The sequence below is a fragment of the Lasioglossum baleicum genome, chromosome 9 (genome assembly GCF_051020765.1).
Source record: "Lasioglossum baleicum chromosome 9, iyLasBale1, whole genome shotgun sequence".
In the NCBI taxonomy this organism is placed as follows: domain Eukaryota; kingdom Metazoa; phylum Arthropoda; class Insecta; order Hymenoptera; family Halictidae; genus Lasioglossum; species Lasioglossum baleicum.
The window spans coordinates 17341569-17361025 of record NC_134937.1 but is presented as its reverse complement, the minus strand read 5'-3'; the positions used below and the strand labels follow the sequence as shown (position 1 = coordinate 17361025).

The 19457-nt window shown below is 41.7% G+C and overlaps 3 protein-coding genes across 8 annotated transcripts in view; 1 reads left to right on the top strand and 2 right to left on the bottom strand.

Annotated features, from left to right (window-relative positions):
• Positions 1-450: 450 nt before the first annotated feature.
• Awd (nucleoside diphosphate kinase) lies at positions 451-1924 on the top strand. The gene is made up of 3 exons (XM_076430254.1): positions 451-679; positions 1220-1321; positions 1388-1924. Exons 1-3 carry the CDS (start codon positions 551-553, stop codon positions 1625-1627), a joined length of 471 nt encoding a protein of 156 aa, XP_076286369.1. The 5' UTR covers positions 451-550; the 3' UTR covers positions 1628-1924.
• On the bottom strand, positions 1861-12249 carry LOC143212012 (lipopolysaccharide-induced tumor necrosis factor-alpha factor homolog). 2 transcript variants are annotated; one of them, XM_076430261.1, is made up of 4 exons: positions 11060-12249; positions 4823-4956; positions 3226-3367; positions 1861-2915 (listed from the first exon to the last, which is right to left on the bottom strand). In XM_076430261.1, exons 2-4 carry the CDS (start codon positions 4941-4943, stop codon positions 2813-2815), a joined length of 366 nt encoding a protein of 121 aa, XP_076286376.1. In that variant the 5' UTR covers positions 4944-4956; positions 11060-12249; the 3' UTR covers positions 1861-2812. The 2 variants fall into 2 exon arrangements, with proteins under 2 accessions (XP_076286376.1, XP_076286377.1); XM_076430262.1 differs by lacking the exon at positions 11060-12249 and adding an exon at positions 5310-5330.
• Positions 12250-13326: 1077 nt separating this feature from the next.
• The window catches only part of LOC143211984 (uncharacterized), a 30867-nt gene continuing 24736 nt past the window's right edge, over positions 13327-19457 (bottom strand). For all 5 annotated transcript variants that reach the window (XM_076430193.1, XM_076430194.1, XM_076430195.1 and 2 more), the window contains 4 exons: positions 16815-17147; positions 16264-16496; positions 15361-15690; positions 13327-15184 (listed from right to left, as the gene is read on the bottom strand). In XM_076430193.1, coding sequence (XP_076286308.1) covers positions 14956-15184; positions 15361-15690; positions 16264-16496; positions 16815-17147 — 1125 coding nt within the window. In that variant the 3' untranslated portion in view covers positions 13327-14955. The remainder of the gene's footprint in view (positions 15185-15360; positions 15691-16263; positions 16497-16814; positions 17148-19457) is intronic.

Below are 19457 nucleotides of genomic sequence, written 5' to 3'. Positions count from 1 at the left end.
TATTATTAACATTATTTTTGTGCAGACGCATATGATACTTGCCGCTTCTCCCATAAGGCACAATGTAAATTCCGATAAGAATCATTTGCTCCAGTCTCCGGTCGAGGGTCCGTACAGCGCCATTGTAGCAGCGGTAAAACGCTCAAACTTGTAGCGAACCGAGAGGATAACGTGGAACTTACAGTGATCTGAAATACCACATCGCTAAAAGTTCTACCACCGACGAGATACTCGTCAAGTAGAAGATGAATGATATAGTATAGAATGCTTGATTGGTTTATTCCTATACCTCGTCTGTGGTAATGCTTTATGAATATTTCCCAAAAATATCAATCAGAACATCGCGCCACAATTTCAAATGATTCTCGTTTAGTATCGATAGTATCCGGTAGCGACAACCACCGATACTTATCGATAGCACTATCGATAGTGGTCTGCACCGCTATGCGAATGCTCGTGCCGCTTCCTCGTTCTCAGACATTCGCTTGCATTCGCTACAGTTGGTGGCGCGACGTTCTCCCTTTACCTCGAGTAGTTTTGCAAATTAATTATGGCCGAAAACAAAGAGCGTACTTTTATTATGGTAAAGCCGGACGGTGTCCAGCGTGGACTCGTCGGCAAGATAATTCAACGTTTCGAGGACAAGGGATTCAAGCTTGTTGCGATGAAGATGGTGTGGGTGAGTAACGCGATTTATTTAACCGGTACTCGATTATCGCTTGCGATAAAAAGACGTGCATACGTGTATGGCGATACAGCCACGTGGATATGCCGGTTTTTCGCGTGTCAGCTTTTTCAAACACCTGTCGTGTTTCCTCGATCGACTAGCAAGTAGTAATTGCTTCCGTGACCTTCGTTAACAGGCCTCGTGACATTATAATCCTTCACGTCAAGATAAAATGGTCGGAACGGAGCTCTACTCTTTGCGAATCGTCCGCAAAATATGCGAAGCCTCCTAATTCAATTTTAATATGCTATTTGAATTAATTTCTCAACACTTTAGCTATTGGAAGCGTTCCGGTGTTTGTACTATGTTCACAGAAAGTTCAGTTATATTTTTGTGCACGTATTGTTTCAAATGAAATCGTTGAAGGACTGTTAAGTAACAGATCGTTAAGTGATCGATTGTAATTTAATATTGGCATATAGCCCGAAGATAAAACTAATGATTCAATATATCTAACAGCTTCAATGAAATACTGTATTTTATTTTTACCAGCCGACCCAAGAGTTGCTGAAGGAACACTACTCAGATTTGTCGAGCAGGCCCTTCTTCCCAGGTTTAGTTAAATATATGAATTCTGGACCCGTTGTGCCTATGGTAATTTTCTTTTCTTAACCTAACATATTTGTAGTTGAACTTTTCAGTAAATTTATTATCTTTCAGGTGTGGGAAGGCTTGAACGTAGTAAAGACTGGCCGTGTGATGCTGGGAGAAACAAATCCTAAAGACTCCGCACCCGGAACAATTCGTGGCGATTTCTGCATCCAAGTCGGCCGCAACATTATTCACGGATCCGACTCTGTTGAATCGGCGAACAAGGAAATTAAGTTGTGGTTCGGAGAGGAGAAGAAGTCTGAGGTTGTCGATTGGGCTGCCTGGGCAGAGAAGTGGATCTACGAATAAATCTGTACATAACAATTATATAGGAAATGTTGGAAATTCTGCAACCATTCTTTCGCGTAACAGAGTCTTAACCGTGCATACTGCCATTCGCAACATAAAAAGAGGAGTCGATGTACATACATTTGTTTGAGATTAATAAATCGGGTACTCGTATAAATTGTTCTTAAAAGAATGATATGTAGATTAGTTTAATCATCGCCTTCTATAAATTGATTGGTATAGAAATAGTTAAGTGCCAGAGCTGTTTTGTATTTTATTATGTCAATGTCATAAAAATAAACAATTTCACTAACAATATTTTGCAAGTTCAAATAGCGTACAAAAATTTCATCGGAATACATTGTATGTGTATACGGTGGAATAATAACTTGCTCCATTTTCATACTTTTACGAGAGTTGTTCTATCTTATACTGGAAGATTTCAGTTATCTATCTCTCAAGGCTGTATAAGGTCAACCGAAATGGCAAGTAATTCAAAGTAAATATAGTTATCGATGCGCCCTGTGAATTTCCTGGCAGCAAGGCTGGCATTCGTGTGATTCGTAGTCGAAGGTTAAAACAGATACAAAATAATAGTGTATTATCTTTTCAAAAGGATTCTTCCGAACATTTTATATATATATATATATTTATAGTACTTTTAAATAGTTAAACTAGCGATAAAAAAATGAACGAATGGATTCCCGACCTCTTGAATGAGCTCGGCAAAGTAAATGCACGTTGTTGCGTAACTTGCTTGTACAAATACTAATTCAGAACCAGAGTTGGGCATTAATCGAGTAAATCCTCAGAATTCAATGGCTAATTTAATCGTCGATCTAATCGATGATTAAACAGCTGCTTTAGATAATTGAGATTGAACGAGAGAAGAAAATGTAATTCCTAAGCTATTATTGCATTAAATATTATCCAACTCGTTTCGGAACTCTGCAGGAACGTATAGTATATTGGTAAGATGTATGCGACATGTTTCTTGTAAATGTGCTATGTTCGTGCAGTGTATGCGTGCATCGTACGAAAAAATTCAACACTGTCCAGTGTGCGACCGAATTTTCGACTGTTCTTGAAATCGTTGTCAATCGATGCAGAAGAAAGACTTTCTTTTTCGTATCTGCGTCATATAATCGCCCACGCAATTACGCGTGAATCTCGTCGTTTGATGCTTTGGCGTACGTCGGCGTAGAATTAATTATTACAGTTCCCTAGATACGCGTTGCACGCCGGACAGTAGTGGTTCTGCGTCATGCAGCTGTCGATACAGTATGGACAGGGGACGCAACACCATAATCTGCAATCACAAATGAATCCAATTAGATTTCTTGAACAGTTCTAAGCAAAGTCAGAAACAAATTGCAACGATGCATCCATCGTAAGTAGACTGCGGACGTCTATGCAATTTTTAATTTTTGTAGACAAATTTGAAAGGAGTGGTATCAAATAGAATCTCATCTTCAGTGGTAGTGGCCGTTGTAAATGCAAAATTAAATCAAAACCATACCAAATTCTACTGAATTTCGTATTCTAATATTTCGCAGTCGAATCATAACGAATCATTGTCCTCGAGTGGAAAAAATTAATTGTAGCAGTAATATAATTACCCGAATAGACAGAGAACCAGCGCGAACAAGTGAGTTTTCGTGGAGGATTCGTTTTCTACTCGCGTGCTAATTTGCGCACGACAATGGGGACAGGTCATCGTTTGCGACGTGGGACCAAATGCTTGAGGTACGATGACCACACCTGCAACATTAAAACAATTGTTTAAGCAATGCGACAATCTGTTACATTTTATCAGATCGCTAAATTCTTTCGTTCTTCACAAGTATTTATTACTAAAAAGCGTCCGCACATTACTTGTCGATTCTACCTTCTGAATTTTTTCCCAAATAACATTGTACGTCCGTTTTATGTTCAGTTTACGTCCACACGTACTACGTCCTTTGCGGACGTCCGTGGGACGTTTATTTTTTAAGTCCGCTTTTATGGCCGTCCTTAGGATTTTCGTACGTTCTAGGATGTTCACTTCTCATGCATAAGGCATATAAGACATATATAACAACATATTTATTTATATAAGTATATCTTCCTATTATATGTATAAGAAAGTTCTGTCACGCAAAAACCACGAGCGGTGAGCAAAGCAAACGGGGGGGGGGGGCAGAGTATATATAAATATACATATGTATATGTACATATAGTATATGGCGTTTTTCGCCTTTGTCTAAAAGTTTTTGGCCCTACCTGGGACCGTACAAATAAGCTTACGTGGTTGTGGACGTGGAGCGGGGGTGGAGTAAACTCGACCGTCGCGTTGCATCGCCTTAATTGCGTTTACGTGAAGCGAGGTTAATTTAGCATATATTCTTGCGCACGTACTCGTGATACAATATTCCAATTAATAAGAAGTGTGTGTGAGTGATCTGATAACTTCAGCCACTTCTCACACACACAATTCTGTTGGTGAAACTTGTCACTGCCATTGCAGGTAAGTTTTTATTATATAGATTCATTTTTTTCATTGAAACATGACGGAGGTTGGAGGGAAAGTTATCTGTCGTATTTTAAAGAAAACATTTGAATCAATTTATAAAAATATATGTTTCATATTATTCGATGATATAATTTCCACATTATTTGTAACAACATATATAATGTTTCCCACTGCCTCACTAGCAACATGTGTTTTCGATTTACAAAACAATATTACCTGCTTATTTAAAATACGACAGAACTTTGACTCCAACCTAATGTATTCGTGCTGAAAAATCTTCCCGTTTATTGTACAATGCTTTTCATCAAGACATCCTAATTTTAATAATAAAAATAAGTGCGATAAGTATGATCGACGTTAGAAGAACAGAATGGATCAAATTTTTAAAACTGTGATCGGGTCAGGTTTCCATAATTCGTTTTACGCGCCTTTGCGCTTCATCGGCTTCTGGATTACGCGTGAGTGCTATCTACAATTGGATCAAAATGAACTGGCCGTCGAATCTTGGCATTCTAAGTAACCACTTAGTTTCTTTCTAATTGTTTCATATTTTTGAAAATGTCTATTTTCACTATCTTTTGGGTATATTCCCTTCCTACCAGCATTACATAATAATGGAAAATATACATATACAGTTGACTTTGATCGGTAACAAGTAACAATACCGTGGATTTTTTTTGAAAATCTAGATATCATTCACATACGTGGCTGATCATCAATGTATACTGGTGGAGCAGTATAACTTGGCGGAGCACCATAATTAGATGATTGTGGTGGTGGTCCTGTTGTGAAACCTGGTGGGGGTGGTGGCATGCTCTTCTCCATGGCGAATGTTTATCTGAAAGAAATAAACAAATTCGTTATAATATATTCAGCATTTTTGCGAGATTTTTAAACACAATGTATACGTAAATGATGGCGCACAAATCAGAGTAACTATTTTACGAACGGACCAATCGACTTCAGCTTTTCTGCCACACACAAGCTAAATGAATTCATTTCATTCATTTCATTTCTGTTTCATTCATTTCATTTCTGTCTCATTCATTTCATTCATTCATTAAAAAAAAAGTAGTAAACGTTGCTTTTCACACGTATGTCGGATCCATTCATAAAAATGTTGTTCCGATTGAAAGTGCGCGCCATCAATTATGAGATTGACTGTATGTTTAAAGAAATGTACGAACGTACAGTTTTTCAGTCTCGATAATCGTAGATTAGACAATTTGAACCCTTCATTGAAGCAGATGAACAGCGTGAACAATTAAGGAGGAAGTTGTGGCTATAATATATAGTCGCCACGCTGACGTGCTCGAAAACGTGTGGTGGAAAACACTGATAACAGTGTCTGTAATACTAATACAGACGGATTTATATAACACGAGTGACTAACAAAGCTCGCGATAGAGCAGTGTGACTCATCGTTCCATATCATCGGAATTATGGATGCAACCTGCACAGCAACAACGACAAAATACATAAAATACTTTGCGAAATGTATTTGATTGCTCTATCTGTTGCATTGTTGGCGAACGGGGCTTCGTGTAGATATAATCGAGCAAATAGGATACTAGGATAACCTGATCGTTCCCCTATGCATTTCATTCGACTTTCTAATGAAATGTAAACGCGGTTCTGTGCTGAAGCATCGACCAGGGGATTCTACAACACTAAACGTGCCAAGCACTAAAAGTTTCTGGCAAATGTGTTGCCTTATAAGTAGACTGCGGATCTTTATGCAAAATGAAAAAGGTTCGCATCGATTGCAGAACACAGGAGCCAGATAAAAATGATATTCTTCTTTTAATTATCCTATTAAACTGAAACGAATACCGTGATGTGCTTAAATATTTTTAACATCTTCACTGCTTTAAATGGTACTCGTCCATTTTTGTCAAAAATAAGTAGACAGCGGATTTGTAATTTAAAACAGTAATAACGTTAGAAGAATTTAACAATACTCTTGTACAATTTTTAACCTGTCAAGCATATTAAGCAAGAAACTAAATTTCCATTTCAGTCCAGTTTGTGTTGCAATTCTGGTAGAAAAAGATTTTATTTTGCATAAAGATCCGCTGTCTACTTATAAAAATGGCAACACTGCATTTATTGGGATTGTCCGTAATTATCGACAACAATTATCAACGACGAGTACGTTTATTTCATTATATTCCATATAAATGAATTTTTATAAATTCAGTAATAGTATATATAAAATATAAATATATAAAACATTTATTTCCCTTATATACAAAGTTGCAAAAATTGAACTAACGACTAATATCGTTACATAATAGACTTTCAACAGATATGTTTAGTTAATAGATTTACTGAATTATTCAGTTACTAAGGTTAACAGATTTTCAAGCAGATATGAATTCATATCGATTTTCAGAAATCGAAAGTGAAAATCGATAAGATTTCATCGCCGGTCGATCGTACAGATTGCTGTCGGAATTCAAGAGATTCGAAATTTTTAAAAAATCATTTTTCAAATATAAAAGTCCACAGCTCTTGTTATTTCTTTAGACTGGTACTGCTCTGCACGGTTCTTGCGCAATGTAATGTACACTATCGCTGACGTGTGTCGTATCCAGATATAATTTCAAAAAGAAATCTACACTGATGCAACAAGTAGATTTCCCATCTTGACGGTGACGTCATCCTTCGAGTTTGTCGAATTATCAGCTGCAATTAGCGTAGAGTATCTCGATAACGTGCCGCAATCCTCTTGTACCTTCGCGCGCATTATCGATTAAAAAATACAATCAACTTATCGTATAAATTTTATATTCTTATCCGACGTATTCTTACGATTTACAACAATCAACCATTGATACGATTCTACTTCCTAACGGTGGACATTTACTAAATATGTAAATAATATGCTGCAACAACTTGTATTTAAACCGACGGGGATACGTGTTTCGTAATAAATCAGCATGCAAAACGTTTCACAGCGAATACGGCGTTGTCAGAGTAATTCATTCTAATATTGACAATTCTTTGAAGACAATGCCCCGCTCGCAATACGTTTGCTTCGGTGAACAGGCTTGGAGAAAGTGGATTGTTTGAATGATGAAATTCAATTGAGAAACAACCGGTGGTGTTTGAAATTCTATGCGTGTTGGTTATTTTAATGAGCTTCCGCTGTGAACAAGTCTATATGTATTTTGGAAATGAAGCACAGAAACCAGTATTGAATTTATTTAGATGTTTCGACGCATTTTTTCCAAGAACAAGAGCCATTTGTATAAATGGCATTCCCATAACCAATAATAACCATAGCAATAAAATACTTATGAGCGTGGGTGTTAATCAGCCCAAGATAAATTCGGCAGATCGTCGAGCATCCTGCAGATAAGCCAGTCTCAAAATGGACGCAGAATGTCTCATTCTCGATTAATGATGTTATTCTCGCAATAAATCGTTTGCAGTTCGTAAAGATGCGAGGTCAAATCGATCGCTGTAATCCGTCTAATCATTAATCGATCGGAGCATGTTCGATGGGATCTTTTTCCCTGGAACACATCGGGGAGATTCGTTATCTGTTTCGACGGAGCTACCAAGGATACAGGTGATAGCAGGTCGATAAGATACAAGGGGATAAACAAGTGTCACGTTTTTCGAACTTGTCGAGCTTCCTACGTATTCCCTGTAGCAACTCGCTCGTCAAAATGTTTCCCGAACGAGGGAGCGTTTTCGTTGAGACACGATTTTATCGCCGATCGATCGCAGTTGCACACGAGCCTCGCGGTTTTTACTTCCTTGTCAACACGCCGCGTGTTTGAAATTCATTTACGCGATACCGTGCGCCGGAAGTGCTACGATTTCGCGCTGATAAGTCCAACGATTCTCACATTTTTCGTCGTTGCCTCCCGATCTAAATTCTCTCCCTCCGGCCACCGAAAATATTTAGCCCACCTTCTATAAACTGGGACGAAATTTCACTCTTGAATTTCTTTCGTCTCGATACATACTTATTTTCCCCCCATTAACGCTTTAACCCCTCGCCGTAACATTGTTTTCAGAGTTACAGTGATTAAAACGTCTTTATCCCCAAGAATGTCGTAGAAGAGAATTATTATTTCATTCAAAAAGAATGGCGTAACATTTACGTTTGTTAGACTTTGTTTAAAATCTTCGTCACGCGTATGACTCGTTAAAATACGACAAAGAGTTGAACATTTTATGTTCCGACACGTACTCCAGAGAATTTTGTTGGACTTTTCAAAGCCTATAGTCCGGTACTCTTCTGTTAGATCCTTTTAATCGTCGACTGCATTCGCCCATCTTGGTCGTAAACACATTTTGCAGATCAGGGAAGAAGTGTCTCGGATTGGGCAATCCTGCACAAGTGCATCTTTACAATCCCCATAAAATTAAAACGCTGCGGCGAAATAGACTTTTGTCGTTTTCGACAGTGACACGCCAGGCTGGAGATCCATAGAACTCGAGGACATGTACTATAAAACAAGGAATGGTGGCTCTCTGGAGAGACCGAATTGGCTAATTCTCCACAAGAGCATCTTTACAATCCCAATAAAAGTTTATTACAATACTCGCGCAGAAAAGGAATGCGGGAATTTACAGAATGCATTCGTTCATTACACCCGATAAAACCTTGCGGTGAAACAGGTTTTTAGTTGTTTTCGAGAGTGATGAAGGGCCACGGCTATTGTATGATACTATAAAACAGGGATGACGCTCTGGAAAGATCGAATTGGCCAATTCTGCACAAGGGCATCTTTACAATCTCAATAAAAGTTTACAATACATACTCGCCCAGAGAAGAAATGCGCGAATTTACAGAATGCATTATTTTATTACACCTAATAAAACGTCGTGGTGAAACAGGTTTTTATTATTTTCTTTTTTTCCGACAGTGACGCACGTGGCTGAAGATGTATACGTAGCACTCGGGGATAATGGTCACGGCGCTAGGATAACGATCTTGAACTTTGCCATTACATCTGCCCTTTTTCCAGCGAGATTTAAAAAATTGCAGAATATCAGAGGACATCGTTTGCGGCGATATAAAAATACGTTGTTGCTGCTTCGATAATCTTGCAGATTCAGCCGAGATTTTGTATACTGAACAAGAATGTATCACCATACGGAAAGACCGAGGAAGAAATCGATAACCCTCAGCCTTGATGGAACGTTTTCTTGCACGGTGAACTATCGAAGCCGGTTGGCGCCGCGAAAGGAAGATAAACGACTTTTGATAAATCGATAGTTGAGAAGAATCTGGGAAAACAGGAAGAAAGCGAACGAAAAGAAATGTCGCGTGATAGAAACAAATACTAAACAGAATGACGTAACGAAACTGTCCAGACTTCTGTAGATTTTGCGATACTCTATACTCGTGGAACACTCTAATTAACACAAATACGAACTTCGAGAATAAACTTTGCGTGTTATACTTTCGTCTATCTTGCTTGACCGCCCTGGCAACCGGTGTCGGCAGATTAGGGGAATTCCCTCAAATTGGAGGGAAATACAGTTACCCTCTCCCTGTGGCAGTCACGTGACATTGTCACACATGCGCGACAGAGACGAAAAGCGTCACGTGACCGGGGCGTGGCGGAAACTAGGAGTAATATTATTATTGTAGAAGAGGACTGTTATCGTAGAAGGGGATGGGTGGAGTGGAAAACAAGTCTCAATCTGACGACTCTGTTGGCAACCAATATTTCCACGCGGAATACAACCCTATGGAGAAATTGTATCCCAGCCTTCTGACCACCCGCGAGATTTCTGTTTACGATCCTCGAAGAACGTACGAAAATGTTTTGCTCGCCCAGAGAAGCTGCTCTTTTGTTTTCGCCGCTATTTTTATAGAACCTGATGCTCTGCTCTGACAATTTGACGTTAACGCGACAATTCGTATTCAAGGTCTACAATTCAATATGTAGCTGCGTCGCGCCAGGGCGAAACCAACCGAGTTTATCGGTTAGAATCTTTGCGACACCAATTTTAATCTACGCGAGACGGTTGAACAGACGAAACACGTCCGCACACCGTTATCACAAAGAGTAAATACTCGATTTCAGGCCGTACAGTTTTCAGAGTGCAGCGCTCCTTTCTGGAATAATTTGACGGAATACCGTTCGAAAATATAGACTCTTGTTTCAAGCAGGCACTTATGCCAGTTTGTAGAATACGATAATATGATAACAAGACTGCGGATCTTTACGCAAGATAAAAAATGTTCGTATCGATTGCAGGACACTGGAGCTAAATACCTTCTTTTAATTATTACATTGACGTCCTTAAATATTTTCAATTATAAATGCATAAAATTCGCAGTCTAACGATAATCCTTATTAGAAACCGAAATATCGAAATGCACCGGCATGACGTCATACTTGACAACCATATTTGCTAAATATATTTCATTATCATTGATCAAAACGAAAATGTTTAAAGGTTGTCAAGGTTGAAATTTCGAAGGTGCTCCGTTATATAACCGTCGATTCGTACACATTCAGTAGTACACATTGTGTTTTTGCTATTTATTTCGGTAAATGTTATCGCGCTCCGCGACCTTACAAAAAGACCACTGTGGTGCAGTCCACGACTGCCTGAAAACAGAGTCAGAACCGGTACCCAATCAAGGACAGCCACTTTTTGAATCGGATTCAAGACACAATGGTTTTGCTGAATTTCTAAATCAACTTTTAGTAACAATCTTTCTAGATATAGGCATGGGGCACTCAGCGTGTAAACCGACGCGACTTTTCCGGGACCGGAAGTGTCGTATAAGGAGAGGAAAACGGCGACCGACTTCTTCCGCATGCGAGAGCCACTGTTTCGAAGTGTATTTCGGTGCATCGACAGATCGACGTCGAACAGAAGGAAACCGTGTTCGATTCTTGCTGACAATTCGGCGCCGGTTACAGTCTAAAATTAACGGCACGTATACACGTAGCACTTACCTGTTGCAGGGAACGATGCACACACTATACACGCGGCTAGGCTAGTGAGCTAGTATACTATGCACGCGGTCGCGATGGTAGAACCACGATCACTGACCAGCGTCGTCTGTTCGCAATCGCTTTCCCGCTGCTCAAATTTTCTATATGTATAGCCATGCACGCTATCGCCGGCGTCCGAAGGTGGGAGGCGTCACTGTTTCGAATCGCTGTTCTGAGAATCGCAAACCCACGCTGTGTACCGGGGACACGTACGTTTCGCAGCGTCTGCGATCTCTCCTCCGGATGGCCGATCTTTCCCCCACGAAAATACTGCTCCTTATTTTATCAAGTTTTTATTAGCTCGCTTAAGAAAGCGAGAGAGAAACAAGAGTTTGTTTGTTTGTCTGTTTGTTCGGTGGCAAACATTGCAATTGATTGTAAACTAACTTCCCGATGAGCTAGAGACTTGAAATTTTAAAAATAGCTCAGAACTGGATGGCAAAGCATTATTTCCTCTTGCGACTTTATCGTCTCGCCCCCTCTCCCGAACATTGCCAGACGCGGTGACAAAATTTTCCATTTTGTGGAACGTAGACGTAAAGATACGTTTTTTCTGTTCCAGGAAAATGTCGAGGAAACTGTGAGGTACATATTATCAATATTTTCCTTGTACAAAAGAATTATTTTTCGCGGCAACTAATCAATCATTTTTTCGCTTTATTGTTTCGTACGATGCATGCTGGTGTAAACTGCATCGCATCTATATTGATTGCAACAAAGCAGTTGATGCACGAGTTTTATTTCTCTCGTGTTGCGTTTATGCGAGCATTTAGAATAAAAAATTCATCCAGTTTCTCACGCTAATGTTTTATTAATAAACTGCGATAACCCAGTGGATTAAAATTTTGATCTCGACCCTAGAAATCAATATGTATTTAGCAAACACAAGTCTTAGAACGTTGATTTGATACATCGGTGGAAATCGTGTGTACGTAATCACGATCGGCTAGTTAAGTTTGAACGTACTCGCGTTTTTTCCCGTGAAATTGAATTAGTCATCAACAATACGAATACATGTGTACCGTATGTTAGTTTCATCGAATGGATGTGATATTTCGTTAAAAGTCGCAGAAGTTGATTCCGAGAAAATATAATATCGCGTTGATATCGATAATCGGAAAGTGGTTTCGAAACCGGCAGCGTACAATAGATAATGATCACATTTTGCGATTAGAACTCTGTAATCTTGATTATGTAAATCATTGTTCTGTATAAATATAGAAAGTGTCTTGATGAATTCTGTACATATCGATAACTAAGAATTAAAGGGGATTTAAGGAATTAAAAGCTGGGGTCGAGAATTCTGACAATGAACTGTATGAATGAGCTTGACAAGAATAATACATCAAGTATGCGCGTTCCAACGAATGATGGATAAGACTAATTGTAAGATGCGATAACGAATGATATGTATTTTATGACTAGTATCAATGCGTCAATGTTTCATTTACTCACCTTGTGTTGTACCGCGAGGGTATATACGTACACTAACGAGCATAACTGATTCAACACACTTTAAATCAGAATAACTTTTTTATGAATGGACCAAACGACTTCAATTTTTCTGTAAGGCTAGAAGAATTAGTTTAGTAAATGACGCCTAAAAAATATTTTGAAAAAATGCGTTTGGTCGGAATTGCGAAGAAAAATAGTAAACATTGATTTTTACTATTTTTTTATAGCTGGGCCAATAACGAAAATTGAAAAGGTGTGGTTTGGTCAATTCGTATAAATTATATACGCTCTGAAAATTTCATTGAAATTGGTTAATTGGTTTACGAGTTATAATCGATCAAAAGTGGTAGAAAGACCAAGAATCTTGAAAAATTGCACTTTTTATCAGTTATGTTCGAATCGTTATACATAATTTCCAAAAGTATGCGATACGGATGTATAAATTGATAACCATTTCTATCTATAGTTGCCGATGGAGAACGAATAAACAACTCGATATTGCAGTATTTCATCTATATTTGATGATTTATTTATGCTAAGTGTTTCCACGATTGTTGTTGCATCAAAACTTAAGGTATATTCAGGCAGTCGTTTCAATTTGACAATTTCCTCTGTGAATTTGTAAGAACTATTCCATCCGAATCATAAATAGAATACAAAAATATATACAAAATATGCGATAAATCTCTTAACGAGCGTAATTTGCGAAGGAACCCAGCAGAAATCGAAATGCTCGCTCGGGGCGATCGATAAACTAATTTGTAACGACACCAAACACAAAACTGCTCTCGCTGTTTACCCTGAATCACGCGATCACCGTGCAATTCGCTTCTGTTCAATTAGTCTCCTATGCAACCGTTCAATTCCCGCTCTAATCGACTCGTTTCGTTCGAAACTCTCGAGTTAACACGATCTATTTGGTATTAACATTACAAGCGTATACCGTTGTATACAAAAACATCGAAATTCCTTCTTGGACAACACTTCGCTACGGGAACAAAAGCTTTCGAAATTCCACTCGACGCCAGCAAAAAGGATCGTACCGTTCAACATTGTTCGATAACATTGCGATCTATCGAGAGAACCGGACGGTCGTCCAATTATTCTAATTACGTTTCAGCGTACGTACCCTTACCGTACAGTACTATGTTCTTTGGCTAAGACAACAACTCACCCTAACAACAACAGTACAAAGACAACAACGTAAAACGTGTCACGTGAACAATAAACGTCGTTTTAACATCGAATTGGAAACAAGTCGTTTTAAAAATTTCCGTTCACAAACTTTAATCTCAATCAACATACCCTTCGATCCATAAAGAACACGATTGACATCGTTACGCGCTGGAATCAATTCGATCAATTGTTCGTTCGCGCGATAACCGTTCCCGAAATTCAATTCCTACTTGATTTTTACCTGGCTGACACAAATTGGCCAAACTGTTATCACCTACGGACAGTAAACCTATTAGTAAAACGATCGAAGAACGACGATCATCTGCGAGGAAAAGTTTCTATCGAGTGTCACTCGAAATCTGTGGTCATTCACGCGCGTTCTCGAATATTAATAACTACAGCTTTACCGAACGAACTCGAAGTTTGTAGGAGGAGGAGCTACAGGGATATACTGGGCGGAGATAAGAACATGCTCAAAGTTCGTGGGCAATTTACGTTGGTTGCTAAAAGAATTGCCTAGCTAACTCGAAGATTATAGAGAGGAGCTAGAGGGGGCTAGTGAGCGGAGTTGAAAACGTGCTCAAAGCTCGTAGGAGGAGCTACAGAGAATTAGCGCACCGAACTAAGAGAAGTTCATGCAGAAGATAAGCAAATTTCATTGTACATGCTATTGTGTTGCCTGAAGATTTCAAAGTTTGTGGAAGAACCTAAAGGAAACTGTGGTGAGCCTAGTTAGGAAATTGATAGGAGGAGTTTCCGGGAAGTACAACTAATGACATCGCGGCTCGGCGCTGTAGCGGCCAACCGAAAACACTTTTGGAAGCAATAGCCTTGCTTGTGCACGAATGGCAACGTTCCGAAGCAAATGGGCGGTGGTGGACACGCCCAGTGTGTTTCAGCGGCACATGTGCGCTACAGACCCAAGTTCCGCTCGGTTTAGCTATAGAAAGGGTTTGTTCGCGATGCGAATATATGTCAATACGCTGGCAGTTTGTCGGATTGGTATCTACGTTTTCGACGGTACTCGCGAGGAATGTTCGACGGTGCTCTCTCACCGATCAAAGCGGACGATTTCGATGGATCGAGGCCGATAGATATAATATAGAGGGAGAGAGAGAGAGACAGAGGGGTCGAAGAGGGAGTGGGGGCACTAAATGTCACGGTGATTTCGCACTACGTGTTTCGTGCACGGTGCCTCGACGCAGTTCTCAGTCTTCCGAGTTTCTTTACGAGGAACGATCGGACGCGGACTTGCTCTTCGGCTTACGGCCGAGTAGCTTGCGAAACGATGAGGTCCATCTGGACCGCATGAACGCCGCCGCGCTTTGCTGCTCGTCCGGCTCGCTGCAGCTCAACGACTCACTGATCTTCCTGCTCTTGCCGCTGCTGCTGCTCGTACTACTACCCCCGTTCTCGTAGCATCGCGATCTTCGATCCCCGATTTCCGAGGAGAACCTGTAACGATCGTGTCTCGTGTTAGTACAACGGCTCAACCATTCATAGGTTCCTAGCTACTCCTGATTTATATAAGGCGGGTCACCTAACGTAAGTGTATGAACAAATATTTCAGATAAAAGTTGGTAGGTGACTCTCCCTGTACAATTGTCGAGGAGGGTTGAGAGACCACGAACCCTGAATCGGACGAGAAGGCTCTAGCCGTGGCTGGAGCGCTAGAATTTGCCGACGACAACGAAATCTCAGCGACCGGTGTGCTGGGGTACGCCTCGTCGTCCGAAGCGCTGTTGCTGCTGGTCGTGCTACTACTGCTGCGGTTGCTGCCAACAGCACTGCTGTCCACGCTGGAATCGTCGATGAAGCTTATCTCTCTGTCGGCCAACGGCGAACTGGTCCTTTGTACGCGTGACGTTGACGTTGACGATGTCGATGTCGGCGTTGCGCTGGGTCGCAGCCAGGTGCGTAGATCCTGCAGCGGCGCTTGAAGGCACTTGAAAAGATTGCCGCTGAAACGTTCAAACGTTTACTTCAACTTCCGGTTCGAACTTTTAATCCTGTACGACTTATACGCGGCGCTCTCCAGTTGTATCGCTTTTGGAGTTCTAGGCGGCAATTAATTATCCGTTGAAAAAGTGCAACATCAATTCCTACGTTTCGTTGACTCACATGATGCTCCCATTTTCCATAACACGTGGTAATTACGTTCTCGTCGCGGCCATTTTACCCACGGTAGAAAACTGGAGAATCGAGCTTGATATTCTATTTGTTAACAAGGTGATTTGAAATTATGCACCGTGTCACGGACATACATAGTTGAGAAATTTGAAATTTATGTTCCGGCGAGAAGATGCCACCGGCTCTACGACTTTTTCCTGAAGCCTACAAGCTTTCTATAGGCCTTACAATTTCTCCCTGGACTCTGCAAGTTTTTCCACACGCCTACAATTTTTTTCTCGAATCTTTTGCAAGTCAGCGCGCATCAGCGCAAGGTCAAGCTGCACATTTACTCGCGGAGAATTCCAGAAGCGTCACAGGACGCTGGAAGAGCAAGGAAGAATGATGGAACGGGGTGGACGTACTCGTCGCGATAGTCATCAATCTCCGCGAAAGTGCGACGCGCGTACAAACAAACGGAACACCGGCGACGACGGCGGCACGACGTGGCGTGAAGAGTCGCTGCTCGCAGATGCCTCGCAGCGTGTCTCAGTGTGATCGTCTCCCGGGTCAGGGCTGCGACGCCTTCCTCTCGTCTACGTCTTTCTTCTCCCAACTCGCCCTGCTCCACCCGTAGCTTCTCCTTCAGCACTTCGTTCTAGAAATAGAGAACGAGAAACTCATTACTCCAGAAGAAATCCCTTGAACCTTTTGATATTTTCTTTTAAGAATGGTATTCAAAGGAAAATGACCGCGAGCTTCTCTCATTGTCAGATGTATCGGTAGAGCTACTCGAGAGGTTGCTAATAGGTTTGCAACAATCTATCCGCGGCTGGGATGAAGATGGGACGACAATGCGGCGAACAAAGCGCGATTAAGGAGAGAGACCGGCGGCTTATTCACAGCTAATCGAACTCGATGAAGGCTGCCGGCCGGTCATTTATCTAAAACTAAAACACAGTGGCCTTATTTTCACCTCTCTCTCGAGAGCGTCCCGCTCGGCGCGAATCACGGTGGCCTGCCTGACGACATCCTGTCGTGCCCGTTCGAGAGTCTGTCTCGTAATCTCGTTCTGCGCCAGTTGCATCTGCAGCCGACGCAAAGCCACCTCTCGCTGTCTGTCCAGCCGATCCCGCGCCGCCACACAGTTGTCCCGTTCGCTCTTCGCTCTTTCCGTTTCTTCCTCGAGCCGCAGGCTTCGCTCCAACTGCAGAAACAGCTCATCCTCTTTGCCACGAAGATCGGTCTCGCAACCCTCCAATCGCTTCTCCAGGGTGCGTCTCGTCTCCTCCAGCTTGTCCCTCTCGGCCTGCAAACAAACCAAACGAAAACGTCAAAAAATCAAGCCTTTTCGCCTACGCGAACTAATCTCGCGCGGCTCCCACTATCTTCTCGTGAGCCTCGAAATTTTTATTGCTAGATATACTGGCATTTTTTTAGGACTCCTACAATTTTTTTTCTCAGGTTATACGCTCTGCTATGGTACCAAAAGTTTTTCTGCGAGTGCTGGTTCCCTTTCGCGGGCTCTACAATTTTCTCCCGGGGTCCACAAGTTCCCCGTTTTCATAGCTCGTACAATTCATGTATGATAATGCGATTGTTCGCAAGCTTCCGCAGGCTGATAACGAAAGATGTCGTCAAGCCACGACCCAGTTCTTAAATCGTATCGTCTAACAAGAGCACCATTTGCAACGTGACCTCGTAACGAACATGACTTCATTTTCTTAGGCGACCTCGCCTAGTTTGCGAATCGAAAACGGCACCGTTCGTATCAGCGCGACTGGAGTTACCTATAGAGCTCGACGATATTCCTCGACTACAATTTACAGTCATAAATTACATCTAAGTAGCAGCTCGTCGAAGAAAGGCTAAGATTATCCGCTAATTCTCATCAAACTTGGATTTTCATAAAAAAAAATATCGCAGTACTATCGCGCAGACAGGCAGCAAGCTCGCGTTAAAAAGATCGAAGCGTTTCCTATTCTTGGCAACTCGTGCGCCAAGGACAAGATCGTGCACCGCTCACTTCCGGCAGACCGATTGCGTCCGTGCCGTTCAATATTCCCTCTGACAATATTTAACCATCGATCTGGGCGCAAGAAAGTCCGACGAAAAATTCAAGAGGTGCTTATATCGCCTGCTCGATTAGATATCGCGAGACAGACAGAGCCGGGCGACCATTCCCCGGCGTAATCCGAGAGAGCTGGGAGAATCTCGAAGCGAACGTTATCAGCAGCGGTTGTCAACCGTGTTGCTTTACCGCGGAGCGGATTAGAGCTGCGAGTTAACCGAGTTAATAGACCCAATTAAAAAAGCGGATGGTAGAGAACGCGGTATATCCAGCATTGCATCTAATTTCATGGCCGGTGCCTCGAAATGCATCCGCGTCTGCTCTCCTCGAGGAAGAAGCCTCCACGCGCGCGCGCGCGAATGTTTGCATTTTTGCATGCTAGAAAGAAAGAGGCTTCCTCCGAGAGAAGAGGCTCTTTCCGCCGGTTCCGACCGTGGATTCCATTGTTCCGAGCAGTCCTCTCGGAAGTGTTTTGCGGATCGCGTAAGCGTGTCCGCGTATTTCTGCACGATGAATCACTAGAACGCCCCGCAGCGCCGATCGAAACGCGCAACCAACGTGCAATTAAATCGGGCTTGCGTCATCGAGTCTGCGGATCTCTCTGCAGACCTCTGCAGGTCGATCCGATGGCAATCGTGTCGACGATTACACTCGGCAGATCGTCAAGCGATCCGAAGAATTTGGAAACAGCGTTGAAGGGAACTGGTCTAATTTTTCTTATTGTTAGATGAAATTATTCCTCAGATCTGCCGAGCAAGTTTACGCACCGGAAGATCGGTCCGACACGCGAGGGGAGTGATTAAAAGAGGTGTATTCTTCGGTGGCACCTTGTTGAATAATTAATAGATCGAGGAATCGTCGCGTCATCGCCGAGGGTTCTCTCGGAATCGCGTGAAACTTGTTCTTCGGATTGCGTAAATGAGCGACGATCGATCATCGAAGACACCGGGTCGCATACGAGCGCAAACAGGTCGTCATTGATCATCGATTCGATCCTCCTAGACGATGGCCAACGACGGCGGCCCACGTCTGGCTCGAGTTAACACGGCTTCAAACAAGACGGCGAGGAATCAATCGGCGTGCCGCTCCTCCCGATTAAGGCGAGTACATACACACCGGTCGCTCTTATTCCGCGCAAATATTGCACGTATTTTTACATTGCACGCTTTCGGCAATACTCTTCACAATTAGAATATTCTATTAAACGTATCTGCTTGTCAGATATGAGAGAAATATATGTGACAGAAAATTTGACGACAAGCACCGAAACGAATTGAATTCTCTATAAAATTGTAGTACACAATTTACACAACTTTAATCGTGTAAAAATTATTGTGGATAATGGAATGGCAATTTCTCGAAAGGCAATCGAGGAAGGTGTCGCGGGATCGTTTCAGCGATCAATTTTCAACAATTTTCTTGAAATTGTGCAAGTTTAACGAATTCTTTCAAGGTTAAAAAAACGTTCGTACCACGATCTCCATAATTATCCAATATTCTGCAAAGTTTCAGCTTTCGTTTAAAAAAAATTTCATCTCTCTATCTCAT